We start from the raw sequence: 24,172 nt of genomic DNA, 5'->3' as shown, positions 1-24,172 counted from the left end.
GGGGGGGGGGGTCCAATTCAATGTTAAGAAGATGTTCCTAATGTCTGGTATACTCAGTGTATAGTGGTGTGTGTGTGTGTGCGTGTGTCTGTGTGTGTATGTGTGTGTGTGTGTGTGTGTGTGTGTGTGTGTGTGTGTGTGTGTGTGTGTGTGTGTGTGTGTGTGTGTGTGTGTGTGTGTGTGTGTGTGCACTTCTGTATGTATCTGTGAACAACGGAGGAAATAAACAGAAGTATGCCAAAGGTTCATGCATATTTTATTCAAGAGTAAAAAAAGTAGTTTGTCCCATGGGGCATGCTTACAGTGTGTGTGATGAGACAGAGAGCCATGGCACAAACTATATGGCACAAGGTCTCGAGGAAGTTCACCTCGTAAAATAAAGCACAATGAGACCAAACAAAGATCAGAAAAATGCAAGAGCAACCAGCAGAGAGCTTAAGAATAATGTTAATTATAAATATAATAATATTAAATAACAAGAATATAATTTAAGAATTATGATTAGAGAGTAAACTTTCCCTTTAAAATTTGAAAGACAACTTCTGTAACTGTGTCTGCTTTTACAGATGAGTTTACCATGCAATCATGCTTTGGCTGCCTGAATGAAAGTCTGTCTCTTTATAGTATGGTCATTCATTCACGCTATTGCAAGTTTAAAAGCAACTCCTGTACATCAACAGAGAAGAGAGGAGAGATAGAGTCACAATGCATTTCACCTCATAGAAGCTTCCAGTCTGTACAGCATCAAAATAAAACAATACATTAACTCATAATACAATCATGGAAAACATTTTAAAAAGAATAACAAAATCACCCCCCAAAAATTATAAAAATCATAAATGTTTTGCAAAATAAATATGATCCCTATTTGAAGGAAGAAAAAGGGAACTTACCATACTGAAACACGGCACAAATCGAATTTCACATTATTATGACCAAATAACTTAACTGCATGCATTGATGTGTTTCTAAATGCTTTACAAATAAATAACCTTCTGTTGACTTCTGTTAGTCACTGCTCACAAAAACACTTCATTTCATTTTCAAGGTAGAACACAACAGCATATACACTATAGGAATTTCCTCCAGTGCAGCCAGCTCAGGTTATAGGCTACTGGACAGCACATTAAGAGGACATCGTAGAAATGGAACGCATGGAATGGACTTCACTCATTGCTGATTCTGATTGCATGCCTGCAAAACAGCCAATCTATCATAGTTATTTCTACATTTCAATTTCTGATACAGTTGTCCATTCTATGCTTTCTATTTCTATGATTGACTTGGCAGCAATAGAACATTAAACGTGAAGCTAGTCCCAGCAAGTGAAATAAGTAAAAGTGATAAAAAGTTGCCCTTAAAAGTGAAATATGATCAGTTTTAGCAATAGAACATAAGAGTGGAATAGACAAGACGTTGCCACTAAAACTGATCTAAGGTCAGTTTTATTTATCTGACTGACTTTAGAGGCAGCGTCTGTCTGGGGTGTAGTGAGTGTACTGTGAACTCTGTGTGAATTAACGGTGGGTCACACACTTTAGTCCTGACTAACTGACCAGTGGAGCATATTGGCTTATAAAATCAGATCGAGAGAGAACACTCAGGTAATAAGACTGCATTTTAACCTTCTGGCAACATAGTCTTTTCCTTGAAGTTAATAAATAATATGTTTAATTTGAATGTCCTGTTATTATCATATAGTACTGGTAGCAAAACATGTTCGATAGCACAACCTTGTACGTTGCATATGAAAAAGCCATTCAAATTTCACCCCCACAGACACACATACACTCACACAATCGCAAATGCAGACACAAGCACACACAAATAAACTCCCATGGACATCACAACAACCATCCAGTCCATCTCTCGATCTATCTCTCGATCTATCTCTCAATCTATCTATCTATCTATCTATCTATCTATCTATCTATCTATCTATCTATCTATCTATCTATCTATCTATCTATCTTAGAAAATAAAGTGAATGAAGTAAACCACCAACCAGGCTGACCACAAAATTCCTGTTTTAAAATGAGAAGAGGAAACTGAAAATCCCAGACAGGAAGTCCCTCTCCCGCATGCCACCTCAGGCTCGTTGACCTCTCAGCCCATGCCTCCCCTCCCCAATCCCCCCCACTCTCCCTCTGCCCCCAACACAACAGAAAGGTAACATCTGTCACCCAGTCACCCCTACTACACAATGAGAACAGAACAGTAGCTCTTTGTTTTGCATTGGAGTGTTCCAGAACGTTCAGTAGAGTGTTCCAGAACGTCCAGTAGAGTGTTCCAGAACGTTCAGTAGTGTTCCAGAACGTTCAGTAGAGTGTTCCAGAACGTCCAGTAGAGGGTTCCAGAATGTCCAGTAGAGTGTTCTAAAACGTCCAGTAGAGTGTTCCAGAACGTCCAGTAGAGTGTTTCGTAGTGTGTTGTGGTCAGGTCAGGGGCCTTCAGTAGTGTGTGTGACCAGGTCAGATCAGGTAATGATGGAACCTGCAGTACAGTTTGTCCAGTAGGACGCCTCAATCATCCATGGCAAAGTCTTGCCACACTGGTGGAGAGGTGGGCTGGGCAGCAACAGGACAGGGTAGGGAGGAGGAGGAGGATGGTGTGTGTGCCATCACTGTATAAGGGTATATGTTGACTTGTGTAGCCTGTATGTTTGTGTTTATGTGTATGTATAAGTATGTGTGTGTACTTTATGTTTAAATCAAGTGTATTTGTGAGTATGTGTAAGTCAAATGTGTGTATGTTAGTGTATGTACTTCATATCTATGTGTGTGTTTCAGAGTGTGTATGAAATAGTGTTTAAATGTATGTGTGTGTGTGTGTGTGCATCATCCCTGTATATTGCTGTTGTTGTCGGTGCCGTTGGGCTCCCCCATGTTCATGCGGCCCATGGAGACACCCACACTGTTGACGGCGTCACGGCGGGGGGGCATGCGCTCGTTGATCCGGTCCAGACCCTTGGCCTCCGCAAAGCTATTGATCTTATGTTGAGGAGAGAAGCCTCGGATTGCTGGGGAAACAGATCTCATCACAATTACACACAGATGTAATACACACACACAATGTAGTTACAATGCAGTTGCTACACACTAAGGAGTTAGGGCTCTTTGGGAAAAGGGACTTTGTATTTATTAAGGAACCCCGTTAATCCTGCCAAGGCAGCAGCTACTCTTCCTGGGGTTTATTAAGGATCCCCATTAGTTCCTGCCAAGGCAGCAGCTACTCTTCCTGGGGTTTATTAAGGAACCCCATTAGTTCTGCCAAGGCAGCAGCTACTCTTCCTGGGGTTTATTAAGGAACCCCATTCGTTCTGCCGAGGCAGCAGCTACTCTTCCTTGGGTTTATTAAGGAACCCCATTACTTCTGCCAAGGCAGCAGCTACTCTTCCTGGTGTTTATTAAGGAACCCCATTAGTTCTGCCACCATATAACAATATCACAAAGCATGTGTTGTACCTTTGTGTGTGTCTCTTCACAGTCCCTGTTGTTCCATTAGATTTATTTTTACCTGCTTTTTAAAATCCGATTCTACTGCTTGCATCATTTACCTTATGTGGAATAGAGTTCCATGTGGTCATGGCTCTATGTAGTACTGTGTACCTCCCATAGTCTGTTCTGGACTTGGGGACTGTGTAGAGACCTCTAGTGGCATGTCTTGTGGGGTATACATGGGTTTCCGAGCTGTGTGCTAGTAGTTTAAAAAGACAGCTCGGTGCATTCAACATGTCAACACCTCTCATAAATAAAAGTAGTGATGAAGTCAATCTCTCTTCCAGCTATGAGCCATGAGAGATTGACATGCCTGTCATTAATGTTAGCTCTCCGTGTACTTTGAAGGGCCAGCTGTGCTGCCCTGTTCTGAGCCAACTGCAAAGTCCCTGTTTGTGGCACCTGACCACACGACTGAACAGTAGTCAAAGTGCGACAAAACTAGGGCCTGTAGGACCTGCCTTGTTGATAATGTTGTTAAGAAGGTAGAAACTAGGGCCTGTAGGACCTGCCTTGTTGATCGTGCTGTTAAGAAGGTAGAAACTAGGGCCTGTAGGACCTGCCTTGTTGATAGTGCTGTTAAGAAGGTAGAAACTAGGGCCTGTAGGACCTGCCTTGTTGATCGTGCTGTTAAGAAGGTAGAAACTAGGGCCTGTAGGACCTGCCTTGTTGATAGTGCTGTTAAGAAGGTAGAAAATAGGGCCTGTAGGACTTGCCTTGTTGATAGTGCTGTTAAGAAGGTAGAAACTAGGGCCTGTAGGACTTGCCTTGTTGATAGTGCTGTTAAGAAGGTAGAAACTAGGGCCTGTAGTACCTGCCTTGTTGATAGTGCTGTTAAGGAGGTAGAAACTAGGGCCTGTAGGACTTGCCTTGTTGATAGGGCTGTTAAGAAGGTAGAAACTAGGGCCTGTAGTACCTGCCTTGTTGATAGTGCTGTTAAGAAGGTAGAAACTAGGGTCTATAGGACCTGCCTTGTTGATAATGCTGTTAAGAAGGTAGAAACTAGGGCCTGTAGGACCTGCCTTGTTGCTGATACTGTTAAGAAGGTAGAAACTAGGGCCTGTAGGACTTGCCTTGTTGATAGTGCTGTTAAGAAGGTAGAAACTAGGGCTTGTAGGACCTGCCTTGTTGTTAGTGCTGTTAAGAAGGTATAAACTAGGGCCTGTAGGACCTGTCTTGTTGATAGTGCTGTTAAGAAGGTAGAAACTAGGGCCTGTAGGACCTGCCTTGTTGATAGTGCTGTTAAGAAGGTAGAAACTAGGGCCTGTAGGACCTGCCTTGTTGATAGTGCTGTTAAGAAGGTAGAAACTAGGGCCTGTAGGACCTGCCTTGTTGATAGTGCTGTTATGAAGGTAGAAAATAGGGCCTGTAGGACCTTCCTTGTTGATAGTGCTGTTAAGAAGGTAGAAACTAGGGCCTGTAGGACCTGCCTTGTTGATAGTGCTGTTAAGAAGGTAGAAACTAGGGCTTGTAGGACCTGCCTTGTTGATAGTGCTGTTAAGAAGGCAGAAACTAGGGCCTGTAGGACCTGCCTTGTTGATAGTGCTGTTAAGAAGGCAGAAACTAGGGCCTGTAGGACTTGCCTTGTTGATAGTGCTGTTAAAAGTAGAAACTAGGGCTTGTAGGACCTGCCTTGTTGATAGTGCTGTTAAGGTAGAAACTAGGGCTTGTAGGACCTGCCTTGTTGATAGTGCTGTTAAGAAGGTAGAAACTAGGGCCTGTAGGACCTGCCTTGTTGATGGTGCTGTTAAGAAGGTAGAAACTAGGGCCTGTAGGACTTGCCTTGTTGATAGTGCTGTTAAGAAGGTAGAAACTAGGGCTTGTAGGACCTGCCTTGTTGATAGTGCTGTTAAGAAGGTAGAAACTAGGGCTTGTAGGACCTGCCTTGTTGATAGTGCTGTTAAGAAGGTAGAAACTAGGGCTTGTAGGACCTGCCTTGTTGATAGTACTGTTAAGAAGGTAGAAACTAGGGCTTGTAGGACCTGCCTTGTTGATAGTGCTGTTAAGAAGGTAGAAACTAGGGCTTGTAGGACCTGCCTTGTTGATAGTGCTGTTAAGAAGGTAGAAACTAGGGATTGTAGGACCTGCCTTGTTGATAGTGTTGTTAAGAAGGTAGAAACTAGGGCCTGTAGGACCTGCCTTGTTGATAGTGCTGTTAAGAAGGTAGAAACTAGGGCTTGTAGGACCTGCCTTGTTGATAGTGCTGTTAAGAAGGTAGAAACTAGGGCTTGTAGGACCTGCCTTGTTGATAGTGTTGTTAAGAAGGTAGAAACTAGGGCCTGTAGGACCTGCCTTGTTGATAGTGCTGTTAAGAAGGTAGAAACTAGGGCCTGTAGGACTTGCCTTGTTGATAGTGCTGTTAAGAAGGTAGAAACTAGGGCTTGTAGGACCTGCCTTGTTGATAGTGCTGTTAAGAAGGTAGAAACTAGGGCTTGTAGGACCTGCCTAGTTGATAGTGCTGTTAAGAAGGTAGCAACTAGGGCTTGTAGGACCTGCCTTGTTGATAGTACTGTTAAGAAGGTAGAAACTAGGGCTTGTAGGACCTGCCTTGTTGATAGTGCTGTTAAGAAGGTAGAAACTAGGGCTTGTAGGACCTGCCTTGTTGATAGTGCTGTTAAGAAGGTAGAAACTAGGGATTGTAGGACCTGCCTTGTTGATAGTGTTGTTAAGAAGGTAGAAACTAGGGCCTGTAGGACCTGCCTTGTTGATAGTGCTGTTAAGAAGGTAGAAACTAGGGCTTGTAGGACCTGCCTTGTTGATAGTGCTGTTAAGAAGGTAGAAACTAGGGCTTGTAGGACCTGCCTTGTTGATAGTGTTGTTAAGAAGGTAGAAACTAGGGCCTGTAGGACCTGCCTTGTTGATAGTGCTGTTAAGAAGGTAGAAACTAGGGCTTGTAGGACTTGCCTTGTTGATAGTGCTGTTAAGAAGGTAGAAACTAGGGCTTGTAGGACCTGCCTTGTTGATAGTGCTGTTAAGAAGGTAGAAACTAGGGCTTGTAGGACCTGCCTAGTTGATAGTGCTGTTAAGAAGGTAGAAACTAGGGCTTGTAGGACCTGCCTTGTTGATAGTACTGTTAAGAAGGTAGAAACTAGGGCTTGTAGGACCTGCCTTGTTGATAGTGCTGTTAAGAAGGTAGAAACTAGGGCTTGTAGGACCTGCCTTGTTGATAGTGCTGTTAAGAAGGTAGAAACTAGGGCTTGTAGGACCTGCCTTGTTGATAGTGCTGTTAAGAAGGTAGAAACTAGGGCTTGTAGGACCTGCCTTGTTGATAGTGTTGTTAAGAAGGTAGAAACTAGGGCCTGTAGGACCTGCCTTGTTGATAGTGCTGTTAAGAAGGTAGAAACTAGGGCTTGTAGGACCTGCCTTGTTGATAGGGCTGTTAAGAAGGTAGAGCAACACTTTATTATGAACAGACATTCATCTTAGCTACTGTTGTATCAATATGTTTTGACCATGACAGTTTACAATCCAGGGTTACTCCAAGCAGTTTAGTCACCGCACCTTGCTCAATTTCCACATGATTTATTACCAGTATTAGTTGAAGTTTAGGGTTTAGTGAATGATTTGTCCCAAATACAATGCTTTTAGTTTTGGAAATATTTAGGACTAACTGATTCCTTGCCACCCATTCTGAAACTAACTGCAGCACTTTGTTAAGTGTTGCAGTCATTTCAGTTGCTGTCGTAGCTGATGTGTATAGTGTTGAGTATTCCGCATACATAGACACACAGGCTTTACTCAAAGCCAGTGGCATGTCGTCAGTAAATATTGAAAAAAGTAAGGGGCCTGAACAGCTACACTGGGGAACTCCTGATTCTACCTGGATCATGTTTATTATTAAAGAACACCCTCTGTGTTCTGTTAGGGCCAGTATCCTGGAATCACCTCTTCACTGTTGACATTGAGACTGTTTTTTTGCGGGTACTATTTAATGAAGCTGCCAGTTGAGGCGTCTGGTTCTCAAACTAGACACTCTAATGTACTTGTCCTCTTAGTCAGTTGTGCACCGGGGCCTCCCATTCTTTCTTTCTGGTTAGAGACTGTTTGCAATGTTCTGTGAATGGAGTAGTACACAGCGTTGTACCAGATCTTCAGTTTCTTGGCAATTTCTCATATAGAATAGCCTTCATTTTTCAGAACAAGAATAGACTGATGAGTTTCAGAAGAAAGTTCTTTGTTTCTGGCCATTTTGATCCTGTAATCAAACCCACAAATGCTGATGCTCCAGATAATCAACTAGTCTCAAGAAGGACAGTTTTATTGCTTCTTTAATCAGCACAACCATTTTCAGCTGTGCTAACATAATTGCAAAGGGGTTTTCTAATGATCAATTAGCCTTTTAAAATGCTAAACTTGGATTAGCTAACACAACGTGCCATTGGAACACAGGAGTGATGGTTGCTGATAATGAGCCTCTGTACGCCTATGTAGATATTCAATGAAAAATCAGCTGTTTCCAGCTACAACAGTCATTTACAACATTAACAATGTCTACACTGTATTTCTGATGAATTTGAAGTTATTTTAATGATCAAAAAATTTGCTTTTCTTTCAAAACAAGGGCATTTCTAAGTGACCCCAAACATTTTGAACTGTAGTGTATATATATATGCATACACATACATATATACATATACACACTTTTTAGTATATACCATCCCTTATTATCCCCCACAAATCCTATCACCGCTCCCCCAATTGGAGTAACTAATAAACAAAAACACTTAGGCTTCTACTTCCAGCTTATACATACGATACACATTTTAAAGACAATCTGTTTTACAATAGTTCTATTTAATTTGTTTTTAGTCCTTCCTCTATTTCTGATGTCCATCCAGTTTGATTTCTATTTACCATATATTTGTAACTGTACTATTTCACAAAAGTTCTGAACCTATATACATTTTACAGACTCTGTATGTTTTACATGTGTTATCTTGTTATTATTAGTCCCACCTTTCAGCTCCATTAAACCCCTCCCATCTATCTCTTAACACCATCCATATTGGTTTCCTATTTGCCATATATTTTTCAACTGTGCTGTGATGCTTCACAAAAGTACTGAACCTTTCTATTCTCATAGTTTCTACAGATTGTAAATTAAAGATAAACATTTTTGCTCAAATAATTATTATATTATTGATTGATTGACTATGGCTTTTCAAATCACCCAGTATTGCTATCTGCAGCATTAATTCTAGGCAAATGTTGCAATTCTTCAGCCATTCCTGGAACTGTGACCAAAAACGAGCTACACATGGACAGTACCAAAATAAATGATCTAATGACTCTGCCTCCTTGCAGCAAAATCTGCAGAGCTGAGAAGATTGTATCCCCCATACATTGCCGTGCGAAAGTATTCGGCCCCCTTGAACTTTGCGACCTTTTGCCACATTTCAGGCTTCAAACATAAAGATATAAAACTGTATTTTTTTGTGAAGAATCAACAACAAGTGGGACACAATCATGAAGTGGAACAACATTTATTGGATATTTCAAACTTTTTTAACAAATCAAAAACTGAAAAATAGGGCGTGCAAAATTATTCAGCCCCCTTAAGTTAATACTTTGTAGCGCCACCTTTTGCTGCGATTACAGCTGTAAGTCGCTTGGGGTATGTCTCTATCAGTTTTGCACATCGAGAGACTGAATTTTTTTCCCATTCCTCCTTGCAAAACAGCTCGAGCTCAGTGAGGTTGGATGGAGAGCATTTGTGAACAGCAGTTTTCAGTTCTTTCCACAGATTCTCGATTGGATTCAGGTCTGGACTTTGACTTGGCCATTCTAACACCTGGATATGTTTATTTTTGAACCATTCCATTGTAGATTTTGCTTTATGTTTTGGATCATTGTCTTGTTGGAAGACAAATCTCCGTCCCAGTCTCAGGTCTTTTGCAGACTCCATCAGGTTTTCTTCCAGAATGGTCCTGTATTTGGCTCCATCCATCTTCCCATCAATTTTAACCATCTTCCCTGTCCCTGCTGAAGAAAAGCAGGCCCAACCCATGATGCTGCCACCACCATGTTTGACAGTGGGGATGGTGTGTTCAGAGTGATGAGCTGTGTTGCTTTATGCCAAACATAACGTTTTGCATTGTTGCCAAAAAAGTTCAATTTTGGTTTCATCTGACCAGAGCACCTTCTTCCACATGTTTGGTGTGTCTCCCAGGTGGCTTGTGGCAAACTTTAAACGACACTTTTTATGGATATCTTTAAGAAATGGCTTTCTTCTTGCCACTCTTCCATAAAGGCCAGATTTGTGCAATATACGACTGATTGTTGTCCTATGGACAGAGTCTCCCACCTCAGCTGTAGATCTCTGCAGTTCATCCAGAGTGATCATGGGCCTCTTGGCTACATCTCTGATCAGTCTTCTCCTTGTATGAGCTGAAAGTTTAGAGGGACGGCCAGGTCTTGGTAGATTTGCAGTGGTCTGATACTCCTTCCATTTCAATATTATCGCTTGCACAGTGCTCCTTGGGATGTTTAAAACTTGGGAAATCTTTTTGTATTCAAATCCGGCTTTAAACTTCTTCACAACAGTATCTCGGACCTGCCTGGTGTGTTCCTTGTTCTTCATGATGCTCTCTGCGCTTTTAACGGACCTCTGAGACTATCACAGTGCAGGTGCATTTATACGGAGACTTGATTACACACAGGTGGATTGTATTTATCATCATTAGTCATTTAGGTCAACATTGGATCATTCAGAGATCCTCACTGAACTTCTGGAGAGAGTTAAGGGGCTGAATAATTTTGCACGCCCAATTTTTCAGTTTTTGATTTGTTAAAAAAGTTTGAAATATCCAATAAATGTCGTTCCACTTCATGATTGTGTCCCACTTGTTGTTGATTCTTCACAAAAAAATACAGTTTTATATCTTTATGTTTGAAGCCTGAAATGTGGCAAAAGGTCGCAAAGTTCAAGGGGGCCGAATACTTTCGCAAGGCACTGTACAGTTGGAGTCGGAGGTTTACATACACTTCGGTTGGAGTCATTAAAACTTGTTTTTCAACCACTCCACAAATTTCTTGTTAACAAGCTATAGTTTTGGCAAGTCGGTTAGGACATCTACTTTGTGCATGACACAAGTAATTTCTCCAACAATTATTTACAGACAGATTATTTCACTTATAATTCACTGTATCATAATTCCAGTGGGTCAGACGTTTACATACACTAAGTTGACTGTGCCTTTAAACAACTTGGAAAATTCCAGAAAAGTATGTAATGGCTATAGAAGCTTCTGATAGGCTAATTGACATCATTTGAGTCAATTGAAGGTGTACCTGTGGATGTATTTCAAGGCCTACCTTCAAACTCAGTGCCTCTTTGCCTGACATCATGCGAAAATCAAAATAAATCAGCCAAGACCTCAGAAAATAAATTGGAGACCTCCACAAGTTTGGTTCATCCTTGGGAACAATTTCCAAAAGCCTGAAGGTACCACGTTCATCTGTACAAACAATAGTACGCAAGTATAAAGACCAAGGGACCATGCAGCCGTCCAACCGCTCAGGAAGGAGAAGCAGGTTTTGTCTCCTAGAGATGAACGTACTTTGGTGCGAAAAGTGCAAAACAATCCCAGAACAACAGCAAAGGACCCTGTGAATTTCCTGGAGGAAACAGGTACAAAAGAAATGTCCTCTGATCTGATAAAACAAAAATAGAACTGTTTGGCCATAATGACCATCGTTATGTTTGGAAGAAAATGAGGATGCTTCCAAGCCGAAGAACACCATCCCGACCTTGAAGCAGCATCATGTTGTGGGGGTGCTTTGCTGCAGGAGGGACTGGTGCACTTCACAAAATAGATGGCATCACGAGGAGGAAATGTATGTGGATATATTGTAGCAACATCTCAGCCATCAGTCAGGAAGTTAAAGCTTAGTCACAAATGGTCTTCCAAATGGACAATGACCCCAAGCATACTTCCAAAGTTGTGGCAAAATGGCTTAAGGACAACAAAGTCATCACAAAGACCTGACCTCAATCCTATAGAAAATGTATGGGCAGAAATTAAAAAGCATGTGCGAGGCCTACAAACCTGACCCAGTTACACCAGTTCTGTCAGGAGGAATGGGCCAAAATTCACCCAACTTATTGTGGGAAGCTTGTGGAAGGCTACCCGAAATGTTTGAACAATTGAAAGGCAATGCTACCAAATACTAACTGAGTGTATGTAAACTTCTGACCCACTGGGAATGTGATGAAAGAAATAAAAGCTGAAATAAATAATTCTCTCTACTATTATTCTGACATTTCACATTCTTAAAATAAAGTGGTGATCCTAACTGACCTAAGACAGGGAATTTCTACTAGGATTAAATGTCAGGAATTGTGAAAAACTGATTTTAAATGTATTTGGCTAAGGTGTATGTAAACTTCCAACTACAACTGTACTTGGATGTGTAGTATCAGCTTTTGTTGCTGACATGTCATACCTAAGTGTGAATGAATGAGCCATCTGATTCCATGAATGATGAGAGTTAGCCTTTTTTCACAAAATGTCATTTAAGGTGCTCCAAAGCATTTTACTATCATTGATTTTTGTTTCATAGTATAGTTTATTTTTATTTTTATTTAGTTCAGTAACATGAGTTCTAAATTTGAAGTACATTTGCCAATCAGTTGGGCTGCCAGATTGAATTGTCATACCTTTTGCCTCATCCCTCTCAACCATATAATTTTTCAATTCCTCATCAATCCAAGGGGATTTAACAGTTTTTACAGTCATTTTCTTAATGGGTGTGTGCTTATTAGTAACTGGAATAAGCAATTTCATAAATGTGTCAAATGTAGTGTCTGGTTGCTCCTCATTATACACCACAGACCAGCAAATATTATTTACATCATCAACATATGAATCACTACAAAACTTGTGGTATGACCTCTTATACACAATATTAGGCCCAGACTTTGAAACTTTGGTTTTCCTAGATATGGCTATTATATTGTGATCACTACATCCTATGGATCTGGATACGGTTTTAAAGCAAATATCTGCAGCATTAGTGAAGATGTGATCAACAGATGTTGATGATTTAATTCATGTGCTGTTTGTAACTACCCTGGTACATTGACTGATAACCTGAACCAGTTTGCAGGCACTGGTTACACTATGGTTTTTTTCCTGAATGGGCAGCTTGATGATAGCCAGTCAATATTTAAATCACCCAGAAAATATACTTATCTGTTGATATCTCATACATTATCAAGCATTTCACACATATTATCCAGATACTGACTGTCAACACTTGGTGGTCTATAGCAGCTTCCCACAAGAATGGGCGTAATTTAGGTGAGGCAGATGAACCTGTAGCCATATTACTTCAACAGTATTTAACATGAGATCGTCTCTAAGCTTTACAGAAATGTGGTTCTGAATATAAACAGCAAAACCACCTCCGTTGGCATTTCTGTCTTTTCGGTAGATGTTATAATCATGTATTGCTACCACTGTATCAGAGGTATTATCTATGTGAGTTTCAGAAATTGTCAGAATATGAATGTCATCTGTTACAAGCAAGTTATTGACTTCATGGAACTTGTTCCTCAGGCTGCATATGTTAATATGGGCTATTTTTAGATGGTGGTTCTATGTGGAACCATAATGACTCAAATAACTGTTTGAGCCCTTCAATGGTTCTTTGCATTTCTGAAAATTGGTTCTTTCCTCTTTTAGTGAAAATTAAAATGTAGGGGTGTCGGCTCATTCAAATATTTTGGGGCTTGGTTTGCTCACGGCTCCTTTTCAACTGTGAGTGAACGTGTCATTCCAGTCTATCAGTTGTGTTATGCCCTTACATGTTAAATATGACTATGGCCAGTGATGGTTACATATGACTCATGTTCTTTATAGAGCCTCAGGAAAGTGTTCTTTATAACACTATAAAGGTTCCATTTAGAACCGTATGAGCATGTTTCTTAATAGAACCTTTCAAAAAGGGTTCTATACAGCACGAAAAAGGGATCTACTATCGTTAGGACCCAAAGAAACCCCTATTTGGCACTATATAAAATATATATGGAATATATACAATATGTGTGTACCAGGCTTGGGGTCAACTTAATTTCAATTCCAGTCAATTCAGGAAGTATACTGAAATTCCAATTATTTTCTATTCTTTTAAATTAGGAAAATTTGGAATTAGAATTTGGTTTAATTCTGAATTGATTGGAATTTAAATGGAATTGTCCACAACCCTGCTTGCTATATACACACACGATAAGCAGTTCCTACACACGATAACCAGTTACTAGGCTTGGGCGGTATGCCGTATATACCCTATAGGGCTCCCGAGTTGCGCAGCGGTCTAAGGCACTGCAGCTCAGTGCAAAAAGCATCACTACAGTCCCTGGTTTGATTCCAGGCTATATCACATCGGGCCGTGATTGAGAGTCCCATAGGGCGGCACCCAATTGGCCCAGCATCGTCAGGGTTTGGCCGGGGTAGGCCGTCATTGTAAATACGCATTTGCTCTTAACTGACTTGCCTAGTTAAATAAATAAATAAAATATATATGGGGTATTTGGAAATAGTTAGGGGTTTGGTTTTCAATACTGTTTAAACTATTTCTTTGAGGTTTTTCAATACATTTTAATATCTGTAGATACTTTTTAAGTAAATACCTGCAGTCAACTTGTACAATAGGTTAAGAGAAAAAATGCAAAAAGCGTATTTATTTTTTACATCCCTGTTAGAATCTGATTAAACATCATAATCAATACACAGGTAAACCTTGTGCTGGGGACAATAAAAAGCCACTAAAATATGCAGATTTGTCACACAACACAATGCCACAGATGTCTATATTTTGAAGGAGCGCACAATTGGCATGCTGACTGCAGGAATGTCCACCAGAGCAGTTGCCAGAGAATTGAATAAGATAATCCACCCGCCTTTGTCTATATACCATAAGCCGCGTCCGACGTTGTTTTAGAGAATATGGCAGTACGTCCAACCCGGCCTCACAACCGCAGACCACGTGTAACCACGCCAGCCCAGGACGTCCCTTCCAGCTTCTTCACCTGCGGGATCATCTGAGACCAGCCACCCAGACAGCTGATGAAACTGAGGAGTATTTGTGTCTGTACTAAAACTCATTCTGATTGGCTGGGCCTAGCTCTTAAGGGGGGGGGGGCTATGCCCTCGCAGGCCCACCCATGGATGCCACCCTGCCCAGTCATGTGAAATTCATAGATTAGGGCCTAATGAATGTATTTCGATTGACTGATTTCCTTCTATGAACTGTAACTCAGTAAAATAGTTGAAATTGTTCTATGTTGTGTTTATGTTTTTGTTCAGTATACATTTTTTTTCAACACATTCAGCAGAAAATAGCTTCATTTTCATCAGATGATAACAGAAGTACAATGCTATTTGTCTGGCAGCCACACAAGTAAATGAGTTTACAATGAAAAGCAAGGTATTTTGGGCAAAAAACGATGCATTGCCATCATATTTCTAATGTTTATCATAGACAGAATGTATCTAGCTACATTTCCTAAAGTTTTGCTTAAAGTCAATCTTGCATTATACCGGAAAAAATAGTCTACATGGAAAAGTACCAGAGAAAACTAGTCTATGTGGAAAACCAACAGAGAAAACTAGTCTATATGGAAAAGTACCAGAGAAAGAAAAGTAGCTACACATTAGTCAGAGCTCTGTCAGCCGAGTGGAGAAGTGCAACTGAAGCACAAAATGTGTCTGATGCCGAGCAGAAATGACAATAAGAAGCACTTTAGATCTGCGTCTTCAAGACGCAGCAAGATATTTCTTATGTGTTTAATATTTTTGTCTGAGTGAAAATCGCAGCATTCTGCATTAATGCGTCTCATTAACTTCCTAGTTATCTCAGTAAGTGGCTGAATTAATAAGGAGACAGGGCATCATATTGTGTTAGCTTTCTGCCGTGTTTGAGAAATCTGTACAACTGCCTGCTATCTTGATTTTATGGTGTTTTTTCTCCTCTCCGTTCTTGGCCCGTCTGCTATTGCCCCATCTTCTTCGAGCAGAGCAGGCAGGACTGTTGCCCTAACGACTCCAGACTCCACACAGACACAGCATGTACCGCAAGTAAAAAATCTATGTTAACCTCTTTCAGTTTATATGACTTCTAATGTGTTGAAGGATCTCTTGAAGTTTATGCTTGTGTATGTGTGTGTGGGTGTGCAACCACACACCCTCTGGGCAGACCGCAAAAAGTGTTTGCTTGACCCCATTCAGGAAACCGTTGATTTTCTTCCGAGAAACTGAACTGATTTCCTGTTGTTTTGAGATCTCACTAGAAGAGTAGAATAACTAGCTGTTGTTTTGAGATCTCACCTGAAGAGTAGAATAACTAGCTGTTGTTTTGAGATCTCACTAGAAGAGTAGAATAACTAGCTGTTGTTTTGAGATCTCACTAGAAGAGTAGAATAACTAGCTGTTGTTTTGAGATCTCACTAGAAGAGTAGAATAACTAGCTGTTGTTTTGAGATCTCACTAGAAGAGTAGAATAACTAGCTGTTGTTTTGAGATCTCACTAGAAGAGTAGAATAACTAGCTGTTGTTTTGAGATCTCACTAGAAGAGTAGAATAACTAGCTGTTGTTTTGAGATCTCACTAGAAGAGTAGAATAACTAGCTGTTGTTTTGAGATCTCACCTGAAGAGTAGAATAACTAGCTGTTGTTTTGAGATCTCACTAGAAGAGTAGAATAACTAGCTGTTGCTTTGAGATCTCACTAGAAGAGTAGAATAACTAGCTGTTGTTTTGAGATCTCACCTGAAGAGTAGAATAACTAGCTGTTGTTTTGAGATCTCACTAGAAGAGTAGAATAACTAGCTGTTGTTTTGAGATCTCACCTGAAGAGTAGAATAACTAGCTGTTGTTTTGAGATCTCACTAGAAGAGTAGAATAACTAGCTGTTGTTTTGAGATCTCACTAGAAGAGTAGAATAACTAGCTGTTGTTTTGAGATCTCACCTGAAGAGTAGAATAACTAGCTGTTGTTTTGAGATCTCACTAGAAGAGTAGAATAACTAGCTGTTGTTTTGAGATCTCACAAGAAGAGTAGAATAACTAGCTGTTGTTTTGAGATCTCACTAGAAGAGTAGAATAACTAGCTGTTGTTTTGAGATCTCACTAGAAGAGTAGAATAACTAGCTGTTGTTTTGAGATCTCACTAGAAGAGTAGAATAACTAGCTGTTGTTTTGAGATCTCACTAGAAGAGTAGAATAACTAGCTGTTGTTTTGAGATCTCACTAGAAGAGTAGAATAACTAGCTGTTGTTTTGAGATCTCACCTGAAGAGTAGAATAACTAGCTGTTGTTTTGAGATCTCACTAGAAGAGTAGAATAACTAGCTGTTGCTTTGAGATCTCACTAGAAGAGTAGAATAACTAGCTGTTGTTTTGAGATCTCACCTGAAGAGTAGAATAACTAGCTGTTGTTTTGAGATCTCACTAGAAGAGTAGAATAACTAGCTGTTGTTTTGAGATCTCACCTGAAGAGTAGAATAACTAGCTGTTGTTTTGAGATCTCACTAGAAGAGTAGAATAACTAGCTGTTGTTTTGAGATCTCACTAGAAGAGTAGAATAACTAGCTGTTGTTTTGAGATCTCACCTGAAGAGTAGAATAACTAGCTGTTGTTTTGAGATCTCACTAGAAGAGTAGAATAACTAGCTGTTGTTTTGAGATCTCACTAGAAGAGTAGAATAACTAGCTGTTGTTTTGAGATCTCACCTGAAGAGTAGAATAACTAGCTGTTGTTTTGAGATCTCACTAGAAGAGTAGAATAACTAGCTGTTGTTTTGAGATCTCACCTGGAAGAGTAGAATAACTAGCTGTTGTTTTGAGATCTCACTAGAAGAGTAGAATAACTAGCTGTTGTTTTGAGATCTCACTAGAAGAGTAGAATAACTAGCTGTTGTTTTGAGATCTCACCTGAAGAGTAGAATAACTAGCTGTTGTTTTGAGATCTCACAAGAAGAGTAGAATAACTAGCTGTTGTTTTGAGATCTCACTAGAAGAGTAGAATAACTAGCTGTTGTTTTGAGATCTCACAAGAAGAGTAGAATAACTAGCTGTTGTTTTGAGATCTCACTAGAAGAGTAGAATAACTAGCTGTTGTTTTGAGATCTCACTAGAAGAGTAGAATAACTAGCTGTTGTTTTGAGATCTCACTAGAAGAGTAGAATAACTAGCTGTTGTTTTGAGATCTCACTAGAAGAGTAGAATAACTAGCTGTTGTTTTGAGATCTCACCTGAAGAGTAGAATAACTAGCTGTTGTTTTGAGATCTCACTAGAAGAGTAGAATAACTAGCTGTTGTTTTGAGATCTCACTAGAAGAGTAGAATAACTAGCTGTTGTTTTGAGATCTCACTAGAAGAGTAGAATAACTAGCTGTTGTTTTGAGATCTCACTAGAAGAGTAGAATAACTAGCTGTTGTTTTGAGATCTCACTAGAAGAGTAGAATAACTAGCTGTTGTTTTGAGATCTCACTAGAAGAGTAGAATAACTAGCTGTTGTTTTGAGATCTCACCTGAAGAGTAGAATAACTAGCTGTTGTTTTGAGATCTCACTAGAAGAGTAGAATAACTAGCTGTTGTTTTGAGATCTCACTAGAAGAGTAGAATAACTAGCTGTTGTTTTGAAGAGTATAACTAGCTGTTGTTTTGAGATCTCACCTGAAGAGTAGAATAACTAGCTGTTGTTTTGAGATCTCACCAGAAGAGTAGAATAACTAGCTGTTGTTTTGAGATCTCACTAGAAGAGTAGAATAACTAGCTGTTGTTTTGAGATCTCACTAGAAGAGTAGAATAACTAGCTGTTGTTTTGAGATCTCACTAGAAGAGTAGAATAACTAGCTGTTGTTTTGAGATCTCACTAGAAGAGTAGAATAACTAGCTGTTGTTTTGAGATCTCACTAGAAGAGTAGAATAACTAGCTGTTGTTTTGAGATCTCACTAGAAGAGTAGAATAACTAGCTGTTGTTTTGAGATCTCACTAGAAGAGTAGAATAACTAGCTGTTGTTTTGAGATCTCACTAGAAGAGTAGAATAACTAGCTGTTGTTTTGAGATCTCACTAGAAGAGTAGAATAACTAGCTGTTGTTTTGAGATCTCACCTGAAGAGTAGAATAACTAGCTGTTGTTTTGAGATCTCACAAGAAGAGTAGAATAACTAGCTGTTGTTTTGAGATCTCACCTGAAGATAGAATAACTAGCTGTTGTTTTGAGATCTCACTAGAAGAGTAGAATAACTAGCTGTTGTTTTGAGATCTCACCTGAAGAGTAGAATAACTAGCTGTTGTTTTGAGATCTCACTAGAAGAGTAGAATAACTAGCTGTTGTTTTGAGATCTCACAAGAAGAGTAGAATAACTAGCTGTTGTTTTGAGATCTCACTAGAAGAGTAGAATAACTAGCTGTTGTTTTGAGATCTCACCTGAAGAGTAGAATAACTAGCTGTTGTTTTGAGATCTCACTAGAAGAGTAGAATAACTAGCTGTTGTTTTGAGATCTCACTAGAAGAGTAGAATAACTAGCTGTTGTTTTGAGATCTCACCTGAAGAGTAGAATAACTAGCTGTTGTTTTGAGATCTCACTAGAAGAGTAGAATAACTAGCTGTTGTTTTGAGATCTCACTAGAAGAGTAGAATAACTAGCTGTTGTTTTGAGATCTCACTAGAAGAGTAGAATAACTAGCTGTTGTTTTGAGATCTCACCTGAAGAGTAGAATAACTAGCTGTTGTTTTGAGATCTCACTAGAAGAGTAGAATAACTAGCTGTTGTTTTGAGATCTCACTAGAAGAGTAGAATAACTAGCTGTTGTTTTGAGATCTCACTAGAAGAGTAGAATAACTAGCTGTTGTTTTGAGATCTCACTAGAAGAGTAGAATAACTAGCTGTTGTTTTGAGATCTCACCAGAAGAGTAGAATAACTAGCTGTTGTTTTGAGATCTCACTAGAAGAGTAGAATAACTAGCTGTTGTTTTGAGATCTCACTAGAAGAGTAGAATAACTAGCTGTTGTTTTGAGATCTCACTAGAAGAGTAGAATAACTAGCTGTTGTTTTGAGATCTCACTAGAAGAGTAGAATAACTAGCTGTTGTTTTGAGATCTCACTAGAAGAGTAGAATAACTAGCTGTTGTTTTGAGATCTCACAAGAAGAGTAGAATAACTAGCTGTTGTTTTGAGATCTCACCTGAAGAGTAGAATAACTAGCTGTTGTTTTGAGATCTCACTAGAAGAGTAGAATAACTAGCTGTTGTTTTGAGATCTCACTAGAAGAGTAGAATAACTAGCTGTTGTTTTGAGATCTCACCTGAAGAGTAGAATAACTAGCTGTTGTTTTGAGATCTCACTAGAAGAGTAGAATAACTAGCTGTTGTTTTGAGATCTCACTAGAAGAGTAGAATAACTAGCTGTTGTTTTGAGATCTCACCTGAAGAGTAGAATAACTAGCTGTTGTTTTGAGATCTCACTAGAAGAGTAGAATAACTAGCTGTTGCTTTGAGATCTCACTAGAAGAGTAGAATAACTAGCTGTTGTTTTGAGATCTCACCTGAAGAGTAGAATAACTAGCTGTTGTTTTGAGATCTCACTAGAAGAGTAGAATAACTAGCTGTTGTTTTGAGATCTCACCTGAAGAGTAGAATAACTAGCTGTTGTTTTGAGATCTCACTAGAAGAGTAGAATAACTAGCTGTTGTTTTGAGATCTCACTAGAAGAGTAGAATAACTAGCTGTTGTTTTGAGATCTCACCTGAAGAGTAGAATAACTAGCTGTTGTTTTGAGATCTCACTAGAAGAGTAGAATAACTAGCTGTTGTTTTGAGATCTCACTAGAAGAGTAGAATAACTAGCTGTTGTTTTGAGATCTCACCTGAAGAGTAGAATAACTAGCTGTTGTTTTGAGATCTCACTAGAAGAGTAGAATAACTAGCTGTTGTTTTGAGATCTCACCTGGAAGAGTAGAATAACTAGCTGTTGTTTTGAGATCTCACTAGAAGAGTAGAATAACTAGCTGTTGTTTTGAGATCTCACTAGAAGAGTAGAATAACTAGCTGTTGTTTTGAGATCTCACCTGAAGAGTAGAATAACTAGCTGTTGTTTTGAGATCTCACAAGAAGAGTAGAATAACTAGCTGTTGTTTTGAGATCTCACTAGAAGAGTAGAATAACTAGCTGTTGTTTTGAGATCTCACAAGAAGAGTAGAATAACTAGCTGTTGTTTTGAGATCTCACTAGAAGAGTAGAATAACTAGCTGTTGTTTTGAGATCTCACTAGAAGAGTAGAATAACTAGCTGTTGTTTTGAGATCTCACTAGAAGAGTAGAATAACTAGCTGTTGTTTTGAGATCTCACTAGAAGAGTAGAATAACTAGCTGTTGTTTTGAGATCTCACTAGAAGAGTAGAATAACTAGCTGTTGTTTTGAGATCTCACCTGAAGAGTAGAATAACTAGCTGTTGTTTTGAGATCTCACTAGAAGAGTAGAATAACTAGCTGTTGTTTTGAGATCTCACTAGAAGAGTAGAATAACTAGCTGTTGTTTTGAGATCTCACTAGAAGAGTAGAATAACTAGCTGTTGTTTTGAGATCTCACCTGAAGAGTAGAATAACTAGCTGTTGTTTTGAGATCTCACCAGAAGAGTAGAATAACTAGCTGTTGTTTTGAGATCTCACTAGAAGAGTAGAATAACTAGCTGTTGTTTTGAGATCTCACCTGAAGAGTAGAATAACTAGCTGTTGTTTTGAGATCTCACTAGAAGAGTAGAATAACTAGCTGTTGTTTTGAGATCTCACTAGAAGAGTAGAATAACTAGCTGTTGTTTTGAGATCTCACTAGAAGAGTAGAATAACTAGCTGCTGTTTTGTGATCTCACAAGAAGAGTAGAATAACTAGCTGTTGTTTTGAGATCTCACTAGAAGAGTAGAATAACTAGCTGTTGTTTTGAGATCTCACTAGAAGAGTAGAATAACTAGCTGTTGTTTTGAGATCTCACTAGAAGAGTAGAATAACTAGCTGTTGTTTTGAGATCTCACCTGAAGAGTAGAATAACTAGCTGTTGTTTTGAGATCTCACAAGAAGAGTAGAATAACTAGCTGTTGTTTTGAGATCTCACCTGAAGAGTAGAATAACTAGCTGTTGTTTTGAGATCTCACTAGAAGAGTAGAATAACTAGCTGTTGTTTTGAGATCTCACCTGAAGAGTAGAATAACTAGCTGTTGTTTTGAGATCTCACTAGAAGAGTAGAATAACTAGCTGTTGTTTTGAGATCTCACAAGAAGAGTAGAATAACTAGCTGTTGTTTTGAGATCTCACTAGAAGAGTAGAATAACTAGCTGTTGTTTTGAGATCTCACCTGAAGAGTAGAATAACTAGCTGTTGTTTTGAGATCTCACTAGAAGAGTAGAATAACTAGCTGTTGTTTTGAGATCTCACTAGAAGAGTAGAATAACTAGCTGTTGTTTTGAGATCTCACCTGAAGAGTAGAATAACTAGCTGTTGTTTTGAGATCTCACTAGAAGAGTAGAATAACTAGCTGTTGTTTTGAGATCTCACTAGAAGAGTAGAATAACTAGCTGTTGTTTTGAGATCTCACTAGAAGAGTAGAATAACTAGCTGTTGTTTTGAGATCTCACTAGAAGAGTAGAATAACTAGCTGTTGTTTTGAGATCTCACTAGAAGAGTAGAATAACTAGCTGTTGTTTTGAGATCTCACTAGAAGAGTAGAATAACTAGCTGTTGCTACAGAACGAGACGACCAATTTACAGTTAGTCTGCACCTTCTATCATAGTTTAGTCTCATTCACCATACATGAACACATACCAAAATGTTTTGTATGTGCTTGTGTAAGATAGTTTGACTATATAAGGCTTCTGTATGTAACAGGGTTATATTGGTGATTCCCCTTGCCACTTTATTGTTAAGCCAATGGGTTTTTGGTTTGAGTTTGTCTTGCCTTCACCTACTCAACATGGCATCTTATTGGCTGGTTTGCGTAGCTTGCTTACGAGGGGGGATGTTCCAGTTAGAATCGTCCCAGTGAACAAGCACCAAACCAGCGTGCGGGAGTGCAGAGTTGGATGGTGAGACGGGCATTGCATGACGTGCAATTTTGTGTCGTTCTTATCAGAATAAAGCTACATGATTGGTGCTACATATTGGAGTTCCGTGTCGATGACTGATGTACACAACGCCAGAAGAGTACTGTTACATGTACTCATTGTGTCATCGAGCTCTTAGCCTTACACTTCAGGGTGCATGACTGACCAGCTTCATTATTGCAATTCTTATTAATAAAGATGGATTGTTTGAAGAAATAACAAAGTCTCTCTCAATTGTTTAGAATTTCCACAACAGTTCACATGCTGCTTCTAACCTCAGACAAGCATGTGTCAAAACGTTGTTCATTTGCACAGTGTCTCTCATTCACATTCGCTTGTAAATGTCCAAACTCACCATAAATGTCATTCGGTTGCTCCAAGCTATATACACTGCAGACCCCTTTACTTTTCCCACATGTTATGTTACCGCCTAATTCTAAAATGGATTCAATTGTTTCTTCCCCTCATCAATCTACACATAATACCCCATAATGACAACGCAAAATCAGGTTTTTAGAAATGTTTAGAAATGTTTGCATATGTATTAAAAAGCTTGGCACACCTATATTTGGGGAGTTTCTCCCATTCTTCTCTGAAGATCCTCTCAAGCTCTGTCAGTTTGGATGGGGAGCTTCGCTGCACAGCTATTTTCAGATCTCTCCAGAGATGTCCTGTTGGATGGAGAACCTTTGCCCCAGTCTGAGGTCCTAAGCTTTGGAGCTGGTTATCATCAAGGATCTCTCTGTACTTTGCTCTTTTCGTCTTTCCCTCGATCCTGATTAGTCTCCCAGTCCCTGTCGCTGAAAAACATCTCCACAGCATGATTCTGCCACCACCATGCTTCACCGTGGGGATGGTGCCAGGTTTCTTCTGTATGTGACGCTTGGCATTCAGGCCAAAGTGTCCAATCTTGGTTTCATCAGACCAGAGAATCTTGTTTCTCATGACCTGAGAGTCCTTTAGGTACCTTTTGCAAACTCCATGTGGGCTGTCATTTGCCTTTTTCTAAGGAGTGTCTTCCGTCTGGCCACTCTACCGTAAATGCCTGATTGGTGGAGGGCTGCAGAGATGGTTGTCCTTCTGGAAGGTTCCAACGCAAAACTCCACAGGCTTCACACAGCACATGTTGTTGTACCGAGACAAAATAGCAGAGGTTGTGTAGGGATGATGTCATTGTGTAGGGACGATGTTAGAGTTATCGTAGGGTCAGATTCCTCCCCCAGCTGGTTTGTGTGTGTGTGTTTTCCGGAGCATGTCTTGAGGAATGTGAGTTTGAGGGTGTGTGTGGGGAGCGTGTAGAGGGGAGTGTGTGTGTGTGTGTGTGTGTGTGTGTGTGTGTGTGTGTGTGTGTGTGTGTGTGTGTGTGTGTGTGTGTGTGTGTGTGTGTGTGTGTGTGTGTGTGTGTGTGTGTGTGTGTGAGTGTGTGAGAAGTGTGTAGAGGGGAGTGTGTGTTTTTCCGGAGAGTGTCTTGAGGAATGTGAGTTAGAGGGTGTGTGTGAGGAGCGTGTAGTGGTGTGTGTGTGTGTGTGTGTGTGTGTGTGTGTGTGTGTGTGTGTGTGTGTGTGTGTGTGTGT

At 39.7% G+C, this 24,172-nt stretch overlaps 2 protein-coding genes and 1 long non-coding RNA gene across 56 annotated transcripts in view; all 3 read right to left on the bottom strand.

Annotated features, from left to right (window-relative positions):
* Positions 1–239: 239 nt before the first annotated feature.
* Positions 240–8,875, bottom strand: LOC127913683 (DNA-directed RNA polymerase II subunit RPB1-like). Of its 50 annotated transcripts, none has more exons than XM_052486827.1 (7): positions 6,602–8,875; positions 5,990–6,499; positions 5,126–5,938; positions 4,924–4,974; positions 4,414–4,821; positions 4,210–4,311; positions 240–4,107 (listed from the first exon to the last, which is right to left on the bottom strand). In XM_052486827.1, the coding sequence occupies exons 1-7, from the start codon at positions 6,912–6,914 to the stop codon at positions 3,923–3,925; spliced, it is 2,382 nt and encodes a 793-aa protein (XP_052342787.1). In that variant the 5' UTR covers positions 6,915–8,875; the 3' UTR covers positions 240–3,922. The 50 variants fall into 50 exon arrangements, with proteins under 50 accessions (XP_052342787.1, XP_052342797.1, XP_052342782.1 ...); XM_052486837.1 differs by having other exon boundaries at positions 4,414–4,617; XM_052486822.1 differs by having other exon boundaries at positions 4,414–4,974; positions 5,126–5,428; positions 5,480–5,938.
* Positions 240–24,172, bottom strand: part of LOC118377937 (protein phosphatase 3 catalytic subunit alpha-like) — a 106,672-nt gene continuing 82,739 nt past the window's right edge. The window contains exon 14 of one of the 3 annotated variants that reach the window (XM_052486894.1): positions 240–3,019. In XM_052486894.1, coding sequence (XP_052342854.1) covers positions 2,838–3,019 — 182 coding nt within the window. In that variant the 3' untranslated portion in view covers positions 240–2,837. Of the gene's footprint in view, positions 3,020–24,026 lie in introns of those variants that run through there. The other 2 variants (XM_052486893.1, XM_052486892.1) reach the window with 2 other exon arrangements.
* LOC127913696 (uncharacterized) lies at positions 9,208–24,021 on the bottom strand. Of its 3 annotated transcripts, none has more exons than XR_008086537.1 (3): positions 21,613–24,021; positions 20,052–21,092; positions 9,208–17,427 (listed from the first exon to the last, which is right to left on the bottom strand). It is a non-coding gene; the product is annotated as an uncharacterized LOC127913696 (long non-coding RNA). The 3 variants fall into 3 exon arrangements; XR_008086536.1 differs by lacking the exon at positions 9,208–17,427 and adding an exon at positions 18,226–18,612; XR_008086538.1 differs by lacking the exon at positions 9,208–17,427 and adding an exon at positions 18,226–18,612 and having other exon boundaries at positions 20,052–20,572.

Source organism: Oncorhynchus keta, chromosome 30 (assembly GCF_023373465.1).
Source record: "Oncorhynchus keta strain PuntledgeMale-10-30-2019 chromosome 30, Oket_V2, whole genome shotgun sequence".
In the NCBI taxonomy this organism is placed as follows: domain Eukaryota; kingdom Metazoa; phylum Chordata; class Actinopteri; order Salmoniformes; family Salmonidae; genus Oncorhynchus; species Oncorhynchus keta.
This window is presented reverse-complemented; position numbering and strand designations above follow the sequence as displayed.